The 15524-nt window shown below is 37.9% G+C and overlaps 1 protein-coding gene across 7 annotated transcripts in view; it reads left to right on the top strand.

The window, feature by feature from the left end:
* The window catches only part of lrch1 (leucine-rich repeats and calponin homology (CH) domain containing 1), a 57084-nt gene that overhangs the window by 36445 nt on the left and 5115 nt on the right, over positions 1 to 15524 (top strand). For 4 of the 7 annotated variants that reach the window (XM_057335316.1, XM_057335313.1, XM_057335315.1 and 1 more), the window contains 6 exons: positions 443 to 499; positions 657 to 726; positions 1481 to 1594; positions 8279 to 8388; positions 10573 to 10710; positions 10830 to 10907. In XM_057335316.1, the coding sequence (XP_057191299.1) occupies positions 443 to 499; positions 657 to 726; positions 1481 to 1594; positions 8279 to 8388; positions 10573 to 10710; positions 10830 to 10907 (567 nt within the window). Of the gene's footprint in view, positions 1 to 442; positions 500 to 656; positions 727 to 1480; positions 1595 to 8278; positions 8389 to 10572; positions 10711 to 10829; positions 10908 to 15524 lie in introns of those variants that run through there. The other 3 variants (XM_057335317.1, XM_057335314.1, XM_057335318.1) reach the window with 2 other exon arrangements.

Below are 15524 nucleotides of genomic sequence, written 5' to 3'. Positions count from 1 at the left end.
TGTTATGTGTGCTTTGTGCCAAATGTACCATAACAGGGCTACAGAATCACATATTTGATGTTTGCGCATTCCTGTTGTAACCTTACGGTTCGTGTTTGTGTGATATCGGTGGTGCTTGACGCATTTCTGTTGGTTTTACTGTGTTTGTAGTGCATTGGTCCATAAAGAATGTATACTGCATGCGCTCATAAATTCTCAATATAGGTTTGGCAGAAATTCAAGTTTACACAAGGGTTGAGAATCAAGCTTTTGTCTTTCTTGACCATCTTGAGTAGACAAAACATAAACAAACAGTTAGAAACAGAGAACAAATGAAGCAGCCAATACAAAGAGTGATATAGGAACAGAAAACAGAGATGCTTTGTTTCACTGTGTCTAAAAGGCTGATGCGTTATTGACTTACATCATCTCAAGAATCACATGACCTGTTTCTCACTCTTAGGGGGACGTGATTGGACAAGATGGAGCAGATGATGGTTCTGAGAATCAAGTCATCAAGGTAAATCATCTTCAGAGGATTCAGAGTTCATGTCGATCCATATGTTGTTACGTTTTTGTGGAACACAGAAGGAGAGGAATTCTCACGGACACCATTGTCAACCAAATAGTTCAGAACTGGTTTAGGGCTAAAAGTGTCTGTTTGTGTCATCGTTCAGAGTGAAGACAGCACCCCAGTTTGCAGTCCCACCTTGAGTTCTCCTCCCTTCGGGTTAAAGCCCAGAACAGGTAAGAAATTAACAAACACGATGCCAATGTGCTGGTTGACATCACATTTTAGAGGGTGCTGTGCTCTTTCATGAGTATCAGCACATTTCAGAACAAGAAACAAGACTGAAGTATGCAGAAATGTTTGTGTTAAAATCTTTTTTGGTAAACAGCTGTTTTTCTGTCGAGCACATTACAGCCGCACAATATTACAGTCAGACCTCTTTATCCATTCATAGTACTGTTGAATATAACCTCTAGGGCTTCTGGTTTAACGTTGTTTAGTTTGATGTAGCTTTAATTGCATTATAGATGCTGCTTGTTGCTTCCCTACTAACAATTAAGCTGCATTATGTGTGTTCTGTTAAAATTTGTGTACCATGAAGTTTTAAAGTTGATAGCAGTCAGCAATAGTCATGCCATATGTACCAGTAATATTAACAGCATGCCAAAACTGGTACTGTGAAATTCTGTTAACATTGAACTTTTTGTTTTTAATCCTTTTTTCTTTTGCATTGTGCTGTATTTCATTTTGTTTGCAATTTCCTTCTCTTTCTCGTTTATTTTCCTCCTTAATTTCCCGCTGCCTGCCTGATCAACCATGTGCTTTTTTAACACAAACTACTGCTGCTTGTCGTCCTCCGCTTTGCTGACCGATCCCTGAAAATTATGCCTTTTACATGTGGTTTCCTGTTTCTATGGGTTGGCAATGAAAATCTCTTGTTTGGCTACTTTCGTTCTGGCACTGCCCTTTATGTTGATGCCCTGCGTCCAGCTTCACCCTCTGTGCCCTATTTGGCTCCGCCCTCTCCCCTTCCCCTTATACAGGCCCCGCCTACTGATAGTGACACACCCCCTAGTCCAGCTGAAGGAGACATGCAAAGCAGTGGTAGGTCTGCTCAATACATCACCCTGTGCTGGAATTCGTTTCAAAAGTGTTTTGTTCTTTATTTGGTTCTTATTTCATTCAATAAAAAGTCGTTCATTTCAAAGAATTCTGAATTTATTAGCTTAATGATTATCTTATTTTCTTTTCATTGCACTTTTAACAGCTGTGTGGTTGAGTTAAGCCTGGCTCAGACTACAGGAGTTTTAAAATCCTGACAGATTTCAAATTCTGGCTGCAGCACACACATAAGGAGAATCTTAACAGATTCTCTTATTTAAAATCTTAAACCTGGCTCAGACTACAGGAGTTTTAAAATTCGGAAAGATTAAAAATTCTGGTTGCAGCACACACATAAGGAGAATCTTGACAGATTCTCTTATTTAAAATCTTAAACAAGCTCACACTCATCAGTGTACAACTAAATTACACATATTTTACATATCCATAGGATATGCAGTTTTGTAAAAGGAGCTAATAGTAACCGTTTTAATGGGTTTACTATTTTTAGATGTTGACATCACATCTACATTTGAATCTCTTTTTCAAGCACTACAAAAATAGGTTTGCCCTTTGTAAACTTGCATTTATGAATGTGAAATGTCCAGATAAGAAAACGTTGGGGCGTAAAGTTGTGTTTATAAATAAGCCTAAAGGTAGCAAGTGCAAAAATAAAAATTTAGAAAGTTTGATTGGAAGTTTTTTTATTTCATAATTGCACATCAAAAGACATTCTAAGACACCCAAACTACAGGATAATATTAAGATTATCATACCAGAGGACGCCTCTTACGTCATCTCACCGGGAAACAGAAGTAAACAAAGGGACATCGCAAAGTTAATTTCACGTGATCTCACCTGGCAACGGTTGTGTAACGTCTTTGTCGCTCTCTGAATGATTCTCTGTCTGTCTGTCCAAAGCCGCGGGAACGTATTTTGAGCAGGGGGTGCTATAATGCTTTTTGCTAGGGCTGAAGTTATGACTGTGCTTTGGGCGAGCCGCTTAAGTTTAATGTTAATAAATAACGGAAGAAAAAAAATAGTTGCTGCCGAGAATAAAGATGAATGCCAATGTGATTATAAGATACAGCATAAAAACAAACACATAAACGCATGTTATCTGTATGCCTATAGCCAAATAACAATCTGTTGAACGAAACTACAAGCTGCGCGTTAGCAGTTAACTTACCCGGTACATTTAAAACCGACGCGACTTCTCCCCAGCTCTTTTCCTTATCTGTGCGGTTGTGGTATGTTTTGGAGGATACATTATATAGACAATCATGCTGTTGCCACAAGTTGTTCTTCCATCTCCGCTGTCCAACGTACCCTTGCAGGAGCTTTCGCGGTCGACATTTTTAAAGGTCTGTCAGTCACCTTGCAGATGTGCCTCTCATTGGCTGTTGCGAAAGTACCAACGTCATCACCCCGATTTAAAATCCTAAATATCAAACATGTTTGATATGATCGGGGCGGCCCCGATCTCTCTCGGAGCAGATCGGGAGGTGTAAGATTCGATCTGTGAACGCCTCACATTACGTGATAATCTGGGCCGAATCTCGGACCCGATCGAGGTTCTGGACCCGATTTTTTCAAAGATTCTCGGGAGGGGAAATCGGGGTAAATTCTGGCCGAGAATCCTGTAATCTGAGCCAGGCTTTAGAGAATTTAGGTGCAAAGGAATTAGCATATTCTACATATCCAACTGCCAATAAAACTGGCAAACCATTTTGAAAAAGAGTTTTAAAACTTTTCTAGGTTTTAGACATTAATTTCTGTTAAAAGGTGTAGCAGCCCGGTCGAAATAATAAAGGCTCTTGCACTGATATTGTACGGTTTCCTTTATTTGTTTATTGTCCTTATTAATTTCACAACGCCGTCACAACACCGTCACAACAACCCCTCGGCTAGAGTTGACTGCGGCAGTTGTGTCAGTTGCAGTGGATGATATGTTGAAGGAAGAGATGGATCTTGCAGATGCCGAGGCATATTTGTGGACGGATTCCAAGGTGGTATTGGGGTACATTAGCAATGAAGCCCAGCGCTTCCACACAATTGTTGCAAACCGAGTTCAGAGAATCCATCGCAGTACGACTCCCCAACAATGGCGATATATTTCCTCGGATGAAAATCCAGCTGACTATGCTTCACGAGGCCTGAGCGTCGACAACTGGTTTACTGGACCTAATATATTATTGGAAAGGCATTTACCTCCCTCTGCAGAAGTTGATTCACAACTACCAATTGGAGACCCAGAAGTCCAGAAAGCAAAATCCCTGAATACTCAAGCAGGAGGGTGGCCCTGTTTGTCTGATCGTCTCACAAGCTTGTCTTCATGGTCCAAGGCAGTCCAAGCAGTAGCACGTCTACTCCGTAGAGTCAGAAAGGACAAGTCGAGCGACCACAGTACAGTAGTATTCAGGTGTATTCAGATGAAATAGCCATGATAAGGAAGGGCAAAATACTACCTCATAGCAACAAGCTATATTATCTTGAGGCCTTTGTGGATCACGACGGACTACTTAAGGTGGGAGGAAGACTCTGCAACACTTCTCTTCCTGATTCCATTAAGCATCCAATCCTAATTCCGAAGGAACACCACCTTACAAAATTCCTGATTGCTGATTGTCACAAGAAAACTGGACATCAGGGAAAAGGCCTTACTATAAACAACATCAGGTCGAGAGGATTTTGGATTCCGGGAGTAAACAGGACTGTAGCCTCCTTCATATGCCAGTGTGTAAGGTGTCGTAAGCTTCGCGGACCTCCAGTAGAACAAAAAATGGCTAACCTGCCCTCTGAGCTTGTAGACCCATCCCCTCCATTCACCTACTGTGGATATAATCTTGGAGAAAGCAGATGTTGTGCAAAGAAATGAGTGGCGGTTGGCAAAGGTTATTGATACCGTTGCTGACAAGGATGGTCTCGTCAGAAGAGTAAAGATACGCTTCGGAGACAGAAAACTGGGAAAACGCCTGAACAAGCCTTCAGTAGTTGAGCGCCCAGTGCAGAAGCTGGTTCTGCTGTTTGAAGCTGCTTAGCTTGTTTACATATCCTTTAAGTTAAGCAGTTCATAGTAAGTGTTTAGTAAAATTGTTAGTGACTCACAGTTATTAGTCAAAGTCACTCATAATTTGGTGGGAGTGTAAATAACCCTCAGTTATTTCATTAGTTTTTAAATTTTACACAATCAAAAATTATTCTGATATTATTTATCGTAATTCTATATTTTCTTAATAATAGTTGTCTATTTTACTTTGAAATGTTATTTTGCCCGCTTTAAGTTATTCTGCCTAGAGACCTTTATTCTGAAAAAAGTCGGCTTGCCGGAAATTTAAACGGACCGCTCGCGCGTGGTACAGGATATAGAGGGTATGCACGTGTCGTCACTTTCCCACGTGAACACGCCTGCTTGAGTGGCAAAACACTGGGAAAAATGAATGATTACACTATCAGGAAACGCAATTCCGCGCAACATTTGAGTGTCTAAGAACACCTGATTCCTTTGTAAGTCATAAGGTAGTCGTAAGGATCACCGTGGAGTCCAGCTGCTTGTAGTTTCACCAAATAATTGCATGTTTTAGTCCCGGTTTTTGTTCCTCCTATTGAATGCAGCCATTTTGCCTTAGTTTTACCATTCAAGGGAGCGTGTCCAGGCATGTTCACGTGGGAAAGTGACGTCAATGCATACCCAATACACGGAAGATCGCAGAGAGGCATGCTGCGTCCCAATTTGCATAATAGCTGTCCTAAATAGTATTCGAAAATAGAATTAGTATGTCCCAAATCATAGTATGCTGAAATGAGTATGGTCTACTGTTTCCGGTGAAAATTCGAAGTGTGAATCCATGGACACTTAACGGCTGATATTACCCACAACTCAGCGCGAGAGGTCGGAGTTTAGTGACGCTACACTGCATTATTAAAATTTAAGAAAAGATGCTTCGCTAAATTAATAAATGTAAGTATAGAGTAAACATTACATACAAAATAATAAATTAATAAATACTTAAATGCAAGGAAGAGCTGTATTTTGATGTTCGGATCACAGTGTTGTCTAGGCAACAACGGCCGCTTCCGTTAGTATGTCCCAGTGCGTGCATTCAGTTTTGCTAAGCACTAAAATGTATATACTTTTCCAAAGCAAAAACAGCACATACTTTAAGGGCATAGTACAAGTAGGCGAATTGGGATGCAGCAACGGAGACACGGAACCATGTGCTCACACTTTCAAGTGAATTTTAGGCATCTAGTCGCTGTTTGTTGTTTTATTTTGTAGTGTTTTTAGTATTTTTTTATTTTGTTGTTTAGCACCTGGTTGGAGGGGAGAGCAAGGTATTCATGTATAGTTATACTCACATAACGTTTTGTATGTATTTGCTTGATTTATGAGTCATTTTATGTTGTCTAGGATAAATGTTAGTATTAATTTCGTAATTTTGCTATATGTCAATATTGTTTATTTATCTGTTCTCTTACGTTGTTGTGACGGCGTTGTGAAATTAAGGACAATAAACAAATAAAGGAAACCATACAATATCAGTGCAAGAGCTACATCCTTTATTATTTCGACCGGGAGCTACAAAAGGTCTTTACAAGATAAAAGGGAGTTAGGTATCGTTCAAGCTGAATTTTGGGGTGGCAGAGTGGCTTTAAACGGAGCTGTGTGTATTTATAAAGCTGCTATTTTGAAGCATTAGATAATGGCCCCAGAGGGAAAATCAGACCTCCATTTAAGTGGAAATGCTTTCAGAAGATGAAAAACTGCCAGAAGACAGACATACTCATCACCTTACAAGAGAGCAGGAGGAATGAGTAAGAGAGAAAAAGAGAGCAGTTTGCAAATAAAAAGCTGAATACTAATGGGTAGTATTCAATGTATTAGCAGATCCCATTTTCTGCCTTTCATTTTTTATCTTGAGATACACTTAAAATATGTGAAATCCTGCCGAATGGATTTAAAGTCTGAATGAAACGGAAGTTGCAGTGTTTTTTTCTGGCTAAATGAGATTTAATATGTGAGTGAATAGAGCTTCTGGAATGGGGGCAAATGTAGGGCGGAGCTTGATTTCGCTCTTCGGAAATTGATTGAATTGTTGAAAGCCTGACTATTAAAGAGGCTGAAACATGTCATGAAGAGATGTCGTTTGGATGGGAAAGGGAAGTTCATGTTTTTATAAAAGATTCTGAGAGCACATGAATAAAAAATAATGACTGCATAGGTTAATCATGTATAATAAACTGCAATATTCCATAAACAAGGATTGTCACTTTTGATTTCATGGTGATAATGGAGTTATTATAAGCAGATAATACAACAACACTCGTATTGAAAGCTGAAAACAATCAAATTAGCCATCAAGTATTTAATAAACAAACATGAGCTGCGTAAAACTCAAATGCTGCAGACTTATGAGTTGTGACAGATGATCCATATGGGTCCAAATTATACATCATCTTGAAGTCTAAAGCGGACAAATTTGCTGAAAGCAGAACCCACTGTATACCAGTTTGTCAGTTAGTCGTAAAAGTGCTGCTCATGTTCCTTTAAGAGTGTCTTTTACTTGAGGCTTAAGAGGAAAACTGTGAATTTGTAACTTCCTGTTAGACTTTGGAGTTTTTCCTGTTGAGGTGTGTTAATTTTTATCCGTATGTGGCCTCTGAATGTGCCCTGTTTGTGGATATGACTCTGAAACACCCAGTCAGCTCTTTCCCTCCCACAGAGCCACAATGTTTACAATTTGCAGAAGAATCCACTTACCAATTGCTTATTTCTTGTTATTTTTAGTTGGTTTAACATTGAATAAATGACTGAACATTATTAAGTAAATAGGCCTTGCACTTGAAGGTATCTGTTCATTCTTCTCTTCAGTGACACCACAAAACGCACACATGCCCTCTAATGCCACTCAAATGACTCCAGCATGTGCTTGTTGTTAGTCACTGTCCCATCATCATGGCTCAAGCTGAGACCAAAAGAAAGAAATACGTTAGAGGTAGCAGTAAGAGCCCTGTAATGTTCCTACTGTATGCTGTTATATGAAATACTGTCGTCTCCCTTTTATTTTCCTCACAGGATGAGTAGTTATGCAACTACAGAGTCATTGGAACTGCACTCACGTGTTGAATGGAGTGCTGTACTGTTTTACTTCACTAGCTCGCCAACACGTCTAGTGCGCCACCTTGTGGTGAAATATTTAATAGTAAAACAAGTGAGGCGTTAGATATGTGCTCTGTTTTAAAAACCTAGTAAGGTACCTCAGTAGGAAGCATTGTAAGGCTTCTGTGGGTACGGTCCTCACACTTTCTTAAAAATGTACTATTTTACCCCATATGTTTCTTTGCTTTTAAATGCTGGCATTTTTGCTAGAGCGTGACCTTGTTAACTTAGCAACATGCTAATGTCAAACTCTAGTCAAAATGTTCATTTGAGGATAAAATGTTCATTTGTTAGGATAGTGTCGTTTCTGTGTTGTCAATCAGCCTTTAATTTTGAAAATTGCTTTGTTTTCTTTGTATCTTTAGGTTAAATTTTTGCGGGTTGTTGCTTATTTGAGGATTTTCAGTCTTGTTTATGTGTGATGGATGTGGCAGCTACAGTAGGAAGAGGAAAAGGGCCTTTTATGTTAAGATATGAGATGTAATGTTTCTACTGCAGGCTGCTGACGGTTCAGTTGTGTGTTACAGTATATTTTAGGACACAAAAGAATCTGGAATCAGTGGATCCTCAGTTCACCATGAGGAGAAAGATGGAGCAACTGAGAGAGGAGCTGGAGCTCACAGAACAACTGCGAGAGGTTATTTGGACTACTTATGTCTATGCACATTTCACTTTAAAATATTTCAAAAGAAATCTCTTTCGGACTCTCTCTATATATTTATAGTGCAATGAAACCCTTTCTACAGCCGTGGAAAAAAATTGAGAGTTATCCAATAGCAATGTGAAAGACTGACAGCATGACAAGACACATGAAAACTGTGATATTTTTTTTACTTTTCCTAAATATGTAGAAATATTACTGTTGTGTTGTTTAAAAGTGAATATGAACTTCTTGGTAGTATTTGAGGCCTGAAAAAATACAGAGTATATTCTTTGTTATTTTGACCTGTTTGTTCATTTTCTGCAAATAAATGCAAATAGAAACAGTATTTTTATTTAAACTTTGGGAGAAATGTAAGTAGTTTACAGAATGTAACAAAATTATAATTTTACATAAACGCATACCTATAAATGGTCTCTTAGGTTTTTATTAGGGATGCACGATATTATCGGCACGCCGATATTATCGGGAGATAATGGCTTATAAATTAATTATCGGCCCGATAAAGAAAAAACGCAGATATGCCTCGCGATAGGAAGCTGTAATTAAATCATGCTTGTAAAAGCAGCACATTCTTACATTAACTGAGTGCGCAAAGAAATCCATCTCTGTGCCCGTCAGCCGAGCACTGCCTATTTATTGATTAACGTTTTTAACTAAAACACTAAAATAAAGTCGAATCCTGCCCATCGTCCATCGGGAGTAGACTTTGAACTTGAGCTCAAGCCTGCATAACATGCAACGCGCCGCCCTGTGACTTTCGTCTCTGCACACTGCCGTTTTGTAGTCTCCATTTCAAAGGCATGCTCTTGTTGCTTCTTTAATTAATATTCACCAAATTCATTTTCCAAATGTTTAAAAATTATTTCGTTTATCATCATTTTAAAATGTTAAAAGCAGGGCTCGACATTAACGCTTGTCCGGGACAAGTGAATGTTTTGAATGGGCAAGTGAGAGATAACTTTACTTGCCCGACTGGAGAAGTAATTAAAAAAATATATAACAACAGTGCGACATATATGTAGAATAATAAGAATATGTGCATTAGACAGAGCTGTGTTTGTGTGTAGTGCGTTTGTCGTGGTGGTGCTTGTTGTGTGTGACAATAATCAATGGCGCATCGCACTGAGTCCATGTAACTACATGCGGACGCTGAATCCTGTTATTTAAATGTCATCTGGCTGTTCTGCGTGTCTGAGTGAATTACGTGCACAGTTTAACATAGAACACGAGTGATGGTCGAGTATTTGTCTGCGTCTGCACTGTATGAGGATGTGAACACATGAACTTCATCTCCAGTCAGAGTTGCTTTGAGAGTTTATTTTACGAGCGTTTTACTGTTTGAGTGAAGCTATCTGCAAACAAGCGTCTTCCCGAAGACCCGTCAAAATAAAAGTCCCGTTAACTTGAACACTCAGACAAAAATACTGTGGTGTACTATAGTATTTGCTTTTGAAAATTGTAGTGCCCTTGTAGTGAATTGATAAATACTGTATACTATAGTAAAGTTCGAAAAAGTATCTAAGAATTTTACTGCAGTTTACTATAGTATACTACAGTAATTTAAGTGGACAAATATACCACTATTGTATAGTTAAAAAAGGAAAAATACACAACTGAGAAATATTCAAACAAATTTAGGTAATCTAAAAATGATACGGCCCTAATTTATTCATCTGTATGTAACATTAATGTCTTTTGTCAGTTACTTGCCTATTCATGATGAACTGCACTTGCATATTTTTTTTTAAATCAGGCGGCCAAAGCGGATACGCTTTTAGCTGCGTAAAAACGCCTGGTGGATAGACCGCATATATCGGTATCGGCATCGGCTATCGGTTTAATTGAGGTGGAAATTATCGGCATATCGGATATCGGCAAAAATCCAATATCGTGCATCACTAGTTTTTATGCGGCTGTATATTATTATTATTCATACTTTATCTCGTCGTATTGTCTTTTTGAATATGTCTTCTATACGTATTGTACAGTTGTTTTGCAAAACTGAAAAGTGCTATAGAAATAAACTTGACTTGATGTCCTACAAAATACAGACAAAAGAACTAAAACCGCACACACCTATTCTCTCTTTTGTACTGTACTTGTTTAACTTGTGAAACAGATTTGTATGACAATGCTACCTCGTGTTTGTTTTGACAGAGTATCGAAAGCAGATTAAAAGTGATTCTTCCTGAAGATCTGGGTTCATCTCTCATGGACGGGGTCGTGCTCTGTCACCTAGTGAATCACATTCGACCGCGTTCAGTTGCCAGTATCCACGTGCCATCCCCCGCAGTGGTGTGTCTCTGAATCATCTATAGTACAAAATGTACACATTCACTCGAGACTTGAATCTTAGACTGAAGTGTGCTAACATGAGATTTCCTTCTCTTTTTCCGTGTATTTAAAACCTGCAGCCCAAGCTTAGCATGGCGAAATGCCGCAGAAACGTTGAAAGCTTTCTGGATGCCTGCAGGAAAATGGGAGTCCCTGAGGTGAATAATTACATACTTTTTTTTATAAATGACAAGAGTTGAAATTATTTTCCAGGACCCACTGTTTCTACAAGTTTTTAGTGATATACTGATAACTTTGGACCAAGATAAGCATTCATTTACTGATCAAGGTAGGGTCCTTGAAAACAGGTCTTAGTGATATATTATTTAATCTCAGCTGATTTTGAATCACCTGTGTGAACTGAGTTTAATGAATCTGACACAATATCACTGTTGCACTGCAGAAAATGCTCTCTTAAAACATTCACACGTTGACATGTATAGACAAGTATCAGGAGGGGGCTAAAGGCAGATAATCATGAATAAAAAAAGGTTGAGAGTGTATCTCTCAAATATGAATGGTAACTTGCTAAATAAGAAAAAATCTTGAGTACATGCCCTCCCAATTGTATTAATAAGACATTTTGTTATTGTTTATTTTCTTATCACCTTTAGTCCCCTCCCACGTCTAATCTGATTGGTTAAAGCAGCTGAGATTGCCTCACACTGGTCTACGATCAGTTATGCCTTTGAAATGTCCAGCACTCCCAACTTTTTTTTTTTTGCGTGTTTAGTAGCTTCGAGAACTTGTGTTGGGGGAAAACTGATCTTAAAGCAGTGTTTACAGGCACTTTCTCAAAACCTTATAGTCCCCTACTAGAGCTGCATCATGCCATTGTATTAAGATGTTGTCACCATGGCTTTAGGCATCATCCATTTCTAGGGTTCCATTCCATCCTGTTAATGGCTCTGACCTGCTCTCTATTTACTTGACAATATTCAATTAATGTTCTCCATCAGTATATAAACAACACTGGTCTAGAAGCACTTCCTGTTTTTTATTTTTAAAATTCACATAAATAAGTCTCGATGTTCACATGATATTTGAATGTTTGTAGTTAAAAAAACTGAAACAGGAAGTGCTCCTTGACCAGTGTTGTTGTTTGTCTTGCAAAATGGTATATATATATAGGGTAAAAAAAATCAAGCCTGTGAGAAACATAAATATTGTTTCTGTTTGACTAAAATGAAAATGGAATGAAATATGAAAATAGTTTAAATGAAAATAGTTTTGAAAAACTATAACTATTAACTGTATACAGTATAAGTAACTCACTATAAATTGAACAAAAAATAATTTGTATAGTGAACATAAAATCTTAAGACCCAGATGCGACCCAATGTGTATTTGTGTGTGTGAGTTAGGATGACCACCCGTCCCTTTTCCATTTTCACCCCTTGTCCGGCACGTCGCATATTGAGAAAATGTCCCGCATTTTCATCAGTCTGTTGGTTTTTAGATGTCACATTAAAAAGCTCGTTCTTTAACCCGTAAAGCAAACGAGATGCTTGTTTGCGCTATTGTTTATTTAACTATTTAACAGCGCTGTGTCAAAAGCAGCAACCCGGTGCACACCACACTCATACAAACGCAACCATTTTTTTATAGCCTGACTTTTATCCAATGTATGAGAAGAAGGCAGTGATTTCAGTCATCAAGGGGCTGCGACGTCTGTCAGTAGATCGGGTGGCGATCCTCCCATGTCAACTTGCCGAATAAAAACTCACTAAAACATCGTAAACTGTGTGGCTTTGAAAATGGGTTTAGCCTATAGGTTGTGGTAGGTGTATTAAAATAAAAACTATTTGCAAATCAATAAATGCATTATTTAATAATACATTTTAAACTCTTTTTCATTATTTGTTTGTTCTTAATTCCTTTACTTTTCTCTTTTTGAGAAGATCTTCGAAGTTTACAAATTGATAACTCTACGTCTGTTCTGTGCTCAAAATTTAAAGAGACAGCGAACCTTAAATTGACTTCGCCATTAAAATTGTTTTATGTTATATAACATTCTATCTATGCCTTAATTATGTTGTAGTTGGAATGGACTAAATAACAAATTATTTTTATAAGCTAAAAAAGATATAAAAATGTTTTCATTCTGTTATTATATCACAGTTCTGTGCTACCTTTCAATGGTGTCCCACACAAACGGATTACATGTCCGACTCCGACGTTTGGTTTGTTGGGTGGTGGTCACCCTAGTGTGAGTGTGTGAACAAAGTCAGTCAATTTAAAATCCATTGATTTTAATAGACTCTTCATTCTTATCACTGAAACAGCAAAAAAACGTTTTTTGTGGTTTGTGTGATCGGTCATATTGTAAGGTTGCAGTTCTAAATCTATGACCTTTCTAGTAAGACACAATGGTGATGAACCCAGATGCTGTCTTTCCTTTATGGATTGAGCTTGGTCCAAGCCATTCATAACAGGTTGTTTTGCTTAGCGTCATACAGGAAGCTTCTACATGTGTTGTATGTACAATAGTCTTCATAGCCTGTGTCTGAGTCTGCATGACAGCTAGCTTTGTTCGTACTGTTTGTCTTTTATGCTTGCTTAGGCTAGTTTTTCTTAGCTTGTTTTGGCTCTACTTTACAGTAGCGTGCCTTGTTTGTTCGGCAGGTCTTGGCAGTAGTATATCATATACTGTATGTCATTGTTTTGTTTATTTCTGCAGTGTGGTCTAGATCTTGTGAGTAGTGGTTAAGTTACGCAGCAGCTGAGCTTTGTCCAGCTTGATCTGCTGTGCTTTGGTTGACTGGCTTTGCAGTTCTCTTGCTTTTGAACACGTTTAATGCTGCAGCTTGACTTGCACCTGGCATTCGATCATCTCTTCACCTGCTCCGCTGACCACCATGTCATCTGTGCATCTGCTAGCATCACCTCTCCTCACATTCCTCCTGCTCCCACAGCTGCTCTCTGAAAGAGAGAATAAGCTAGAATGTTTTAGGCGCTTAGAAAGAGAATCGTTCTCAGGAAATTGTGTCATTTGGGCATGAAAATTGAATGTTTTTTTAATCTTTTGTTTTTAAAAGGGTTTGTGCAGAACTTTCAAGACACAACATGCCCACCTCAAGCTCAAATGATCAGGGCTGTTACTATCACTATCAAGCTTCATATGTGCCCCCAAAAATTCAGTTTTTCTTCAACTTTTAGGCACAGATATTATTGTACTTTTAATCTGAATACACAGCTTTTTTAATGTTAGTCCAGTCAAATTGTTTTGAGCTTTTTTGTAATGTACTGTTTAGATCATTTTTGTTTCATTCTGTAAACTACTTTCTTCAAAATTCCAAATGAAAAAAAAATGTTGCCGTTATTTGCAAAAAAGAAAACTAAATAAAGTGGTAAAAATAACAAAAAATGTCAATCTTTTTAAAAAAACAAGTTCATAAACAACACAATACTAATGTTTTTAAGAAATATTTGAAAGAATAAGCCTGATTTTTAATGGCAGATTTCATGTGACTTGGCATTCTCTCAGTATTTCACATTGCTCTTGGGTGACTTTGTCATCCCTGAGGTTTGTTTTTTGTTGGAATTTAACAGACAGTTGAAAGTCATGGCCACAATACATGTAAGAAATGTTGATCAAAGGCAAATTCGGAGTCTTTCATATTTTTCCAGAGCTATATAACAGAACAAAGTCTGATATGATGTATTTTTACACGGCTTGTTTGAATGCTTGATTCTGATCTGAAAATATTTCAAATTCACATTTCATGTCCAGTTTTTTTCTCATGTGGCAAGTCGTCGTGTAATTATCGGATAATGTACAAGCAGCATGCTGTTATCGCGAAATAAGCCCCTTCAGTGTGATACAGGATCACACTGTCGGGGCTTATTTCTGCTATAACAACCGGCTGCCTGTACATTATCCCTTACTTTGTTTTTTACAATTGCTATGACAATTTTTTCAATACTTTTAACAATTATCCTAAACTCTTAACACGGTTATCAAAACATCTGGCTGTGTAGGCAATACAATTAACACATTTCTTGTTGCTTTGACACAAAATGCATACATTTAACACAAATTTTAACTTCTTTAACACACAAGCTCAACCAAGACCAAAACAATGGATTTTTATTGCCAAATTTACAAATGCTTTCACACTGTTTGTCAGAAAAGATAACATCACGTTCTAAACCTACAACGTTCTATAAACTTAACGGCTATAAAGTCAAAGTCAACAGCTGTTCATATTGTGAATTGAAACAAAAATATATCACCTGTATTTTATTCCATTGCTAATGAGAAACAGCAAATTGCCTTCTGTCATAAACAGGGACAGAACATTACCGTAAGATCAACCATTTGTGAGGGACCCCCTTCCTAAAATACGTATCCATGTATCATTTTATATGTGTAAAGAAACATTTGCATTTTATTAGATAAATAGTGAATGCGATATTACAGTATAAAAACAACATATTGTTTCCAAACTTCCAAATATTGTTGGATATATATAACCCTGAAGAGACATTTTCAATTCAAGTGCTTTTGCACTGTAATAACTTTCACTTTGAATGCGGAAAAAAGAAATATACAAATCTAAACAATTCTGAAAACTGTCATGTAGCAAAAAAAGCAGATAAACACTTCACCCCCTGGACCCCAGTTTGAAAACCCCTGTCATAAACCACAGGCTATCCTACAGAGATGCTGGTGAATGAATGCAGCCATATCTCAGCTGGGACACAATCCATTGTCCATATTTTTTGAGAAACCAACAGGTAGGATATTGCATAAGGGCAGAGCTGACACATAA

Source organism: Triplophysa rosa, linkage group LG6, assembly GCF_024868665.1.
Source record: "Triplophysa rosa linkage group LG6, Trosa_1v2, whole genome shotgun sequence".
NCBI classification, from domain to species: Eukaryota; Metazoa; Chordata; class Actinopteri; order Cypriniformes; family Nemacheilidae; genus Triplophysa; species Triplophysa rosa.
This window is presented reverse-complemented; position numbering and strand designations above follow the sequence as displayed.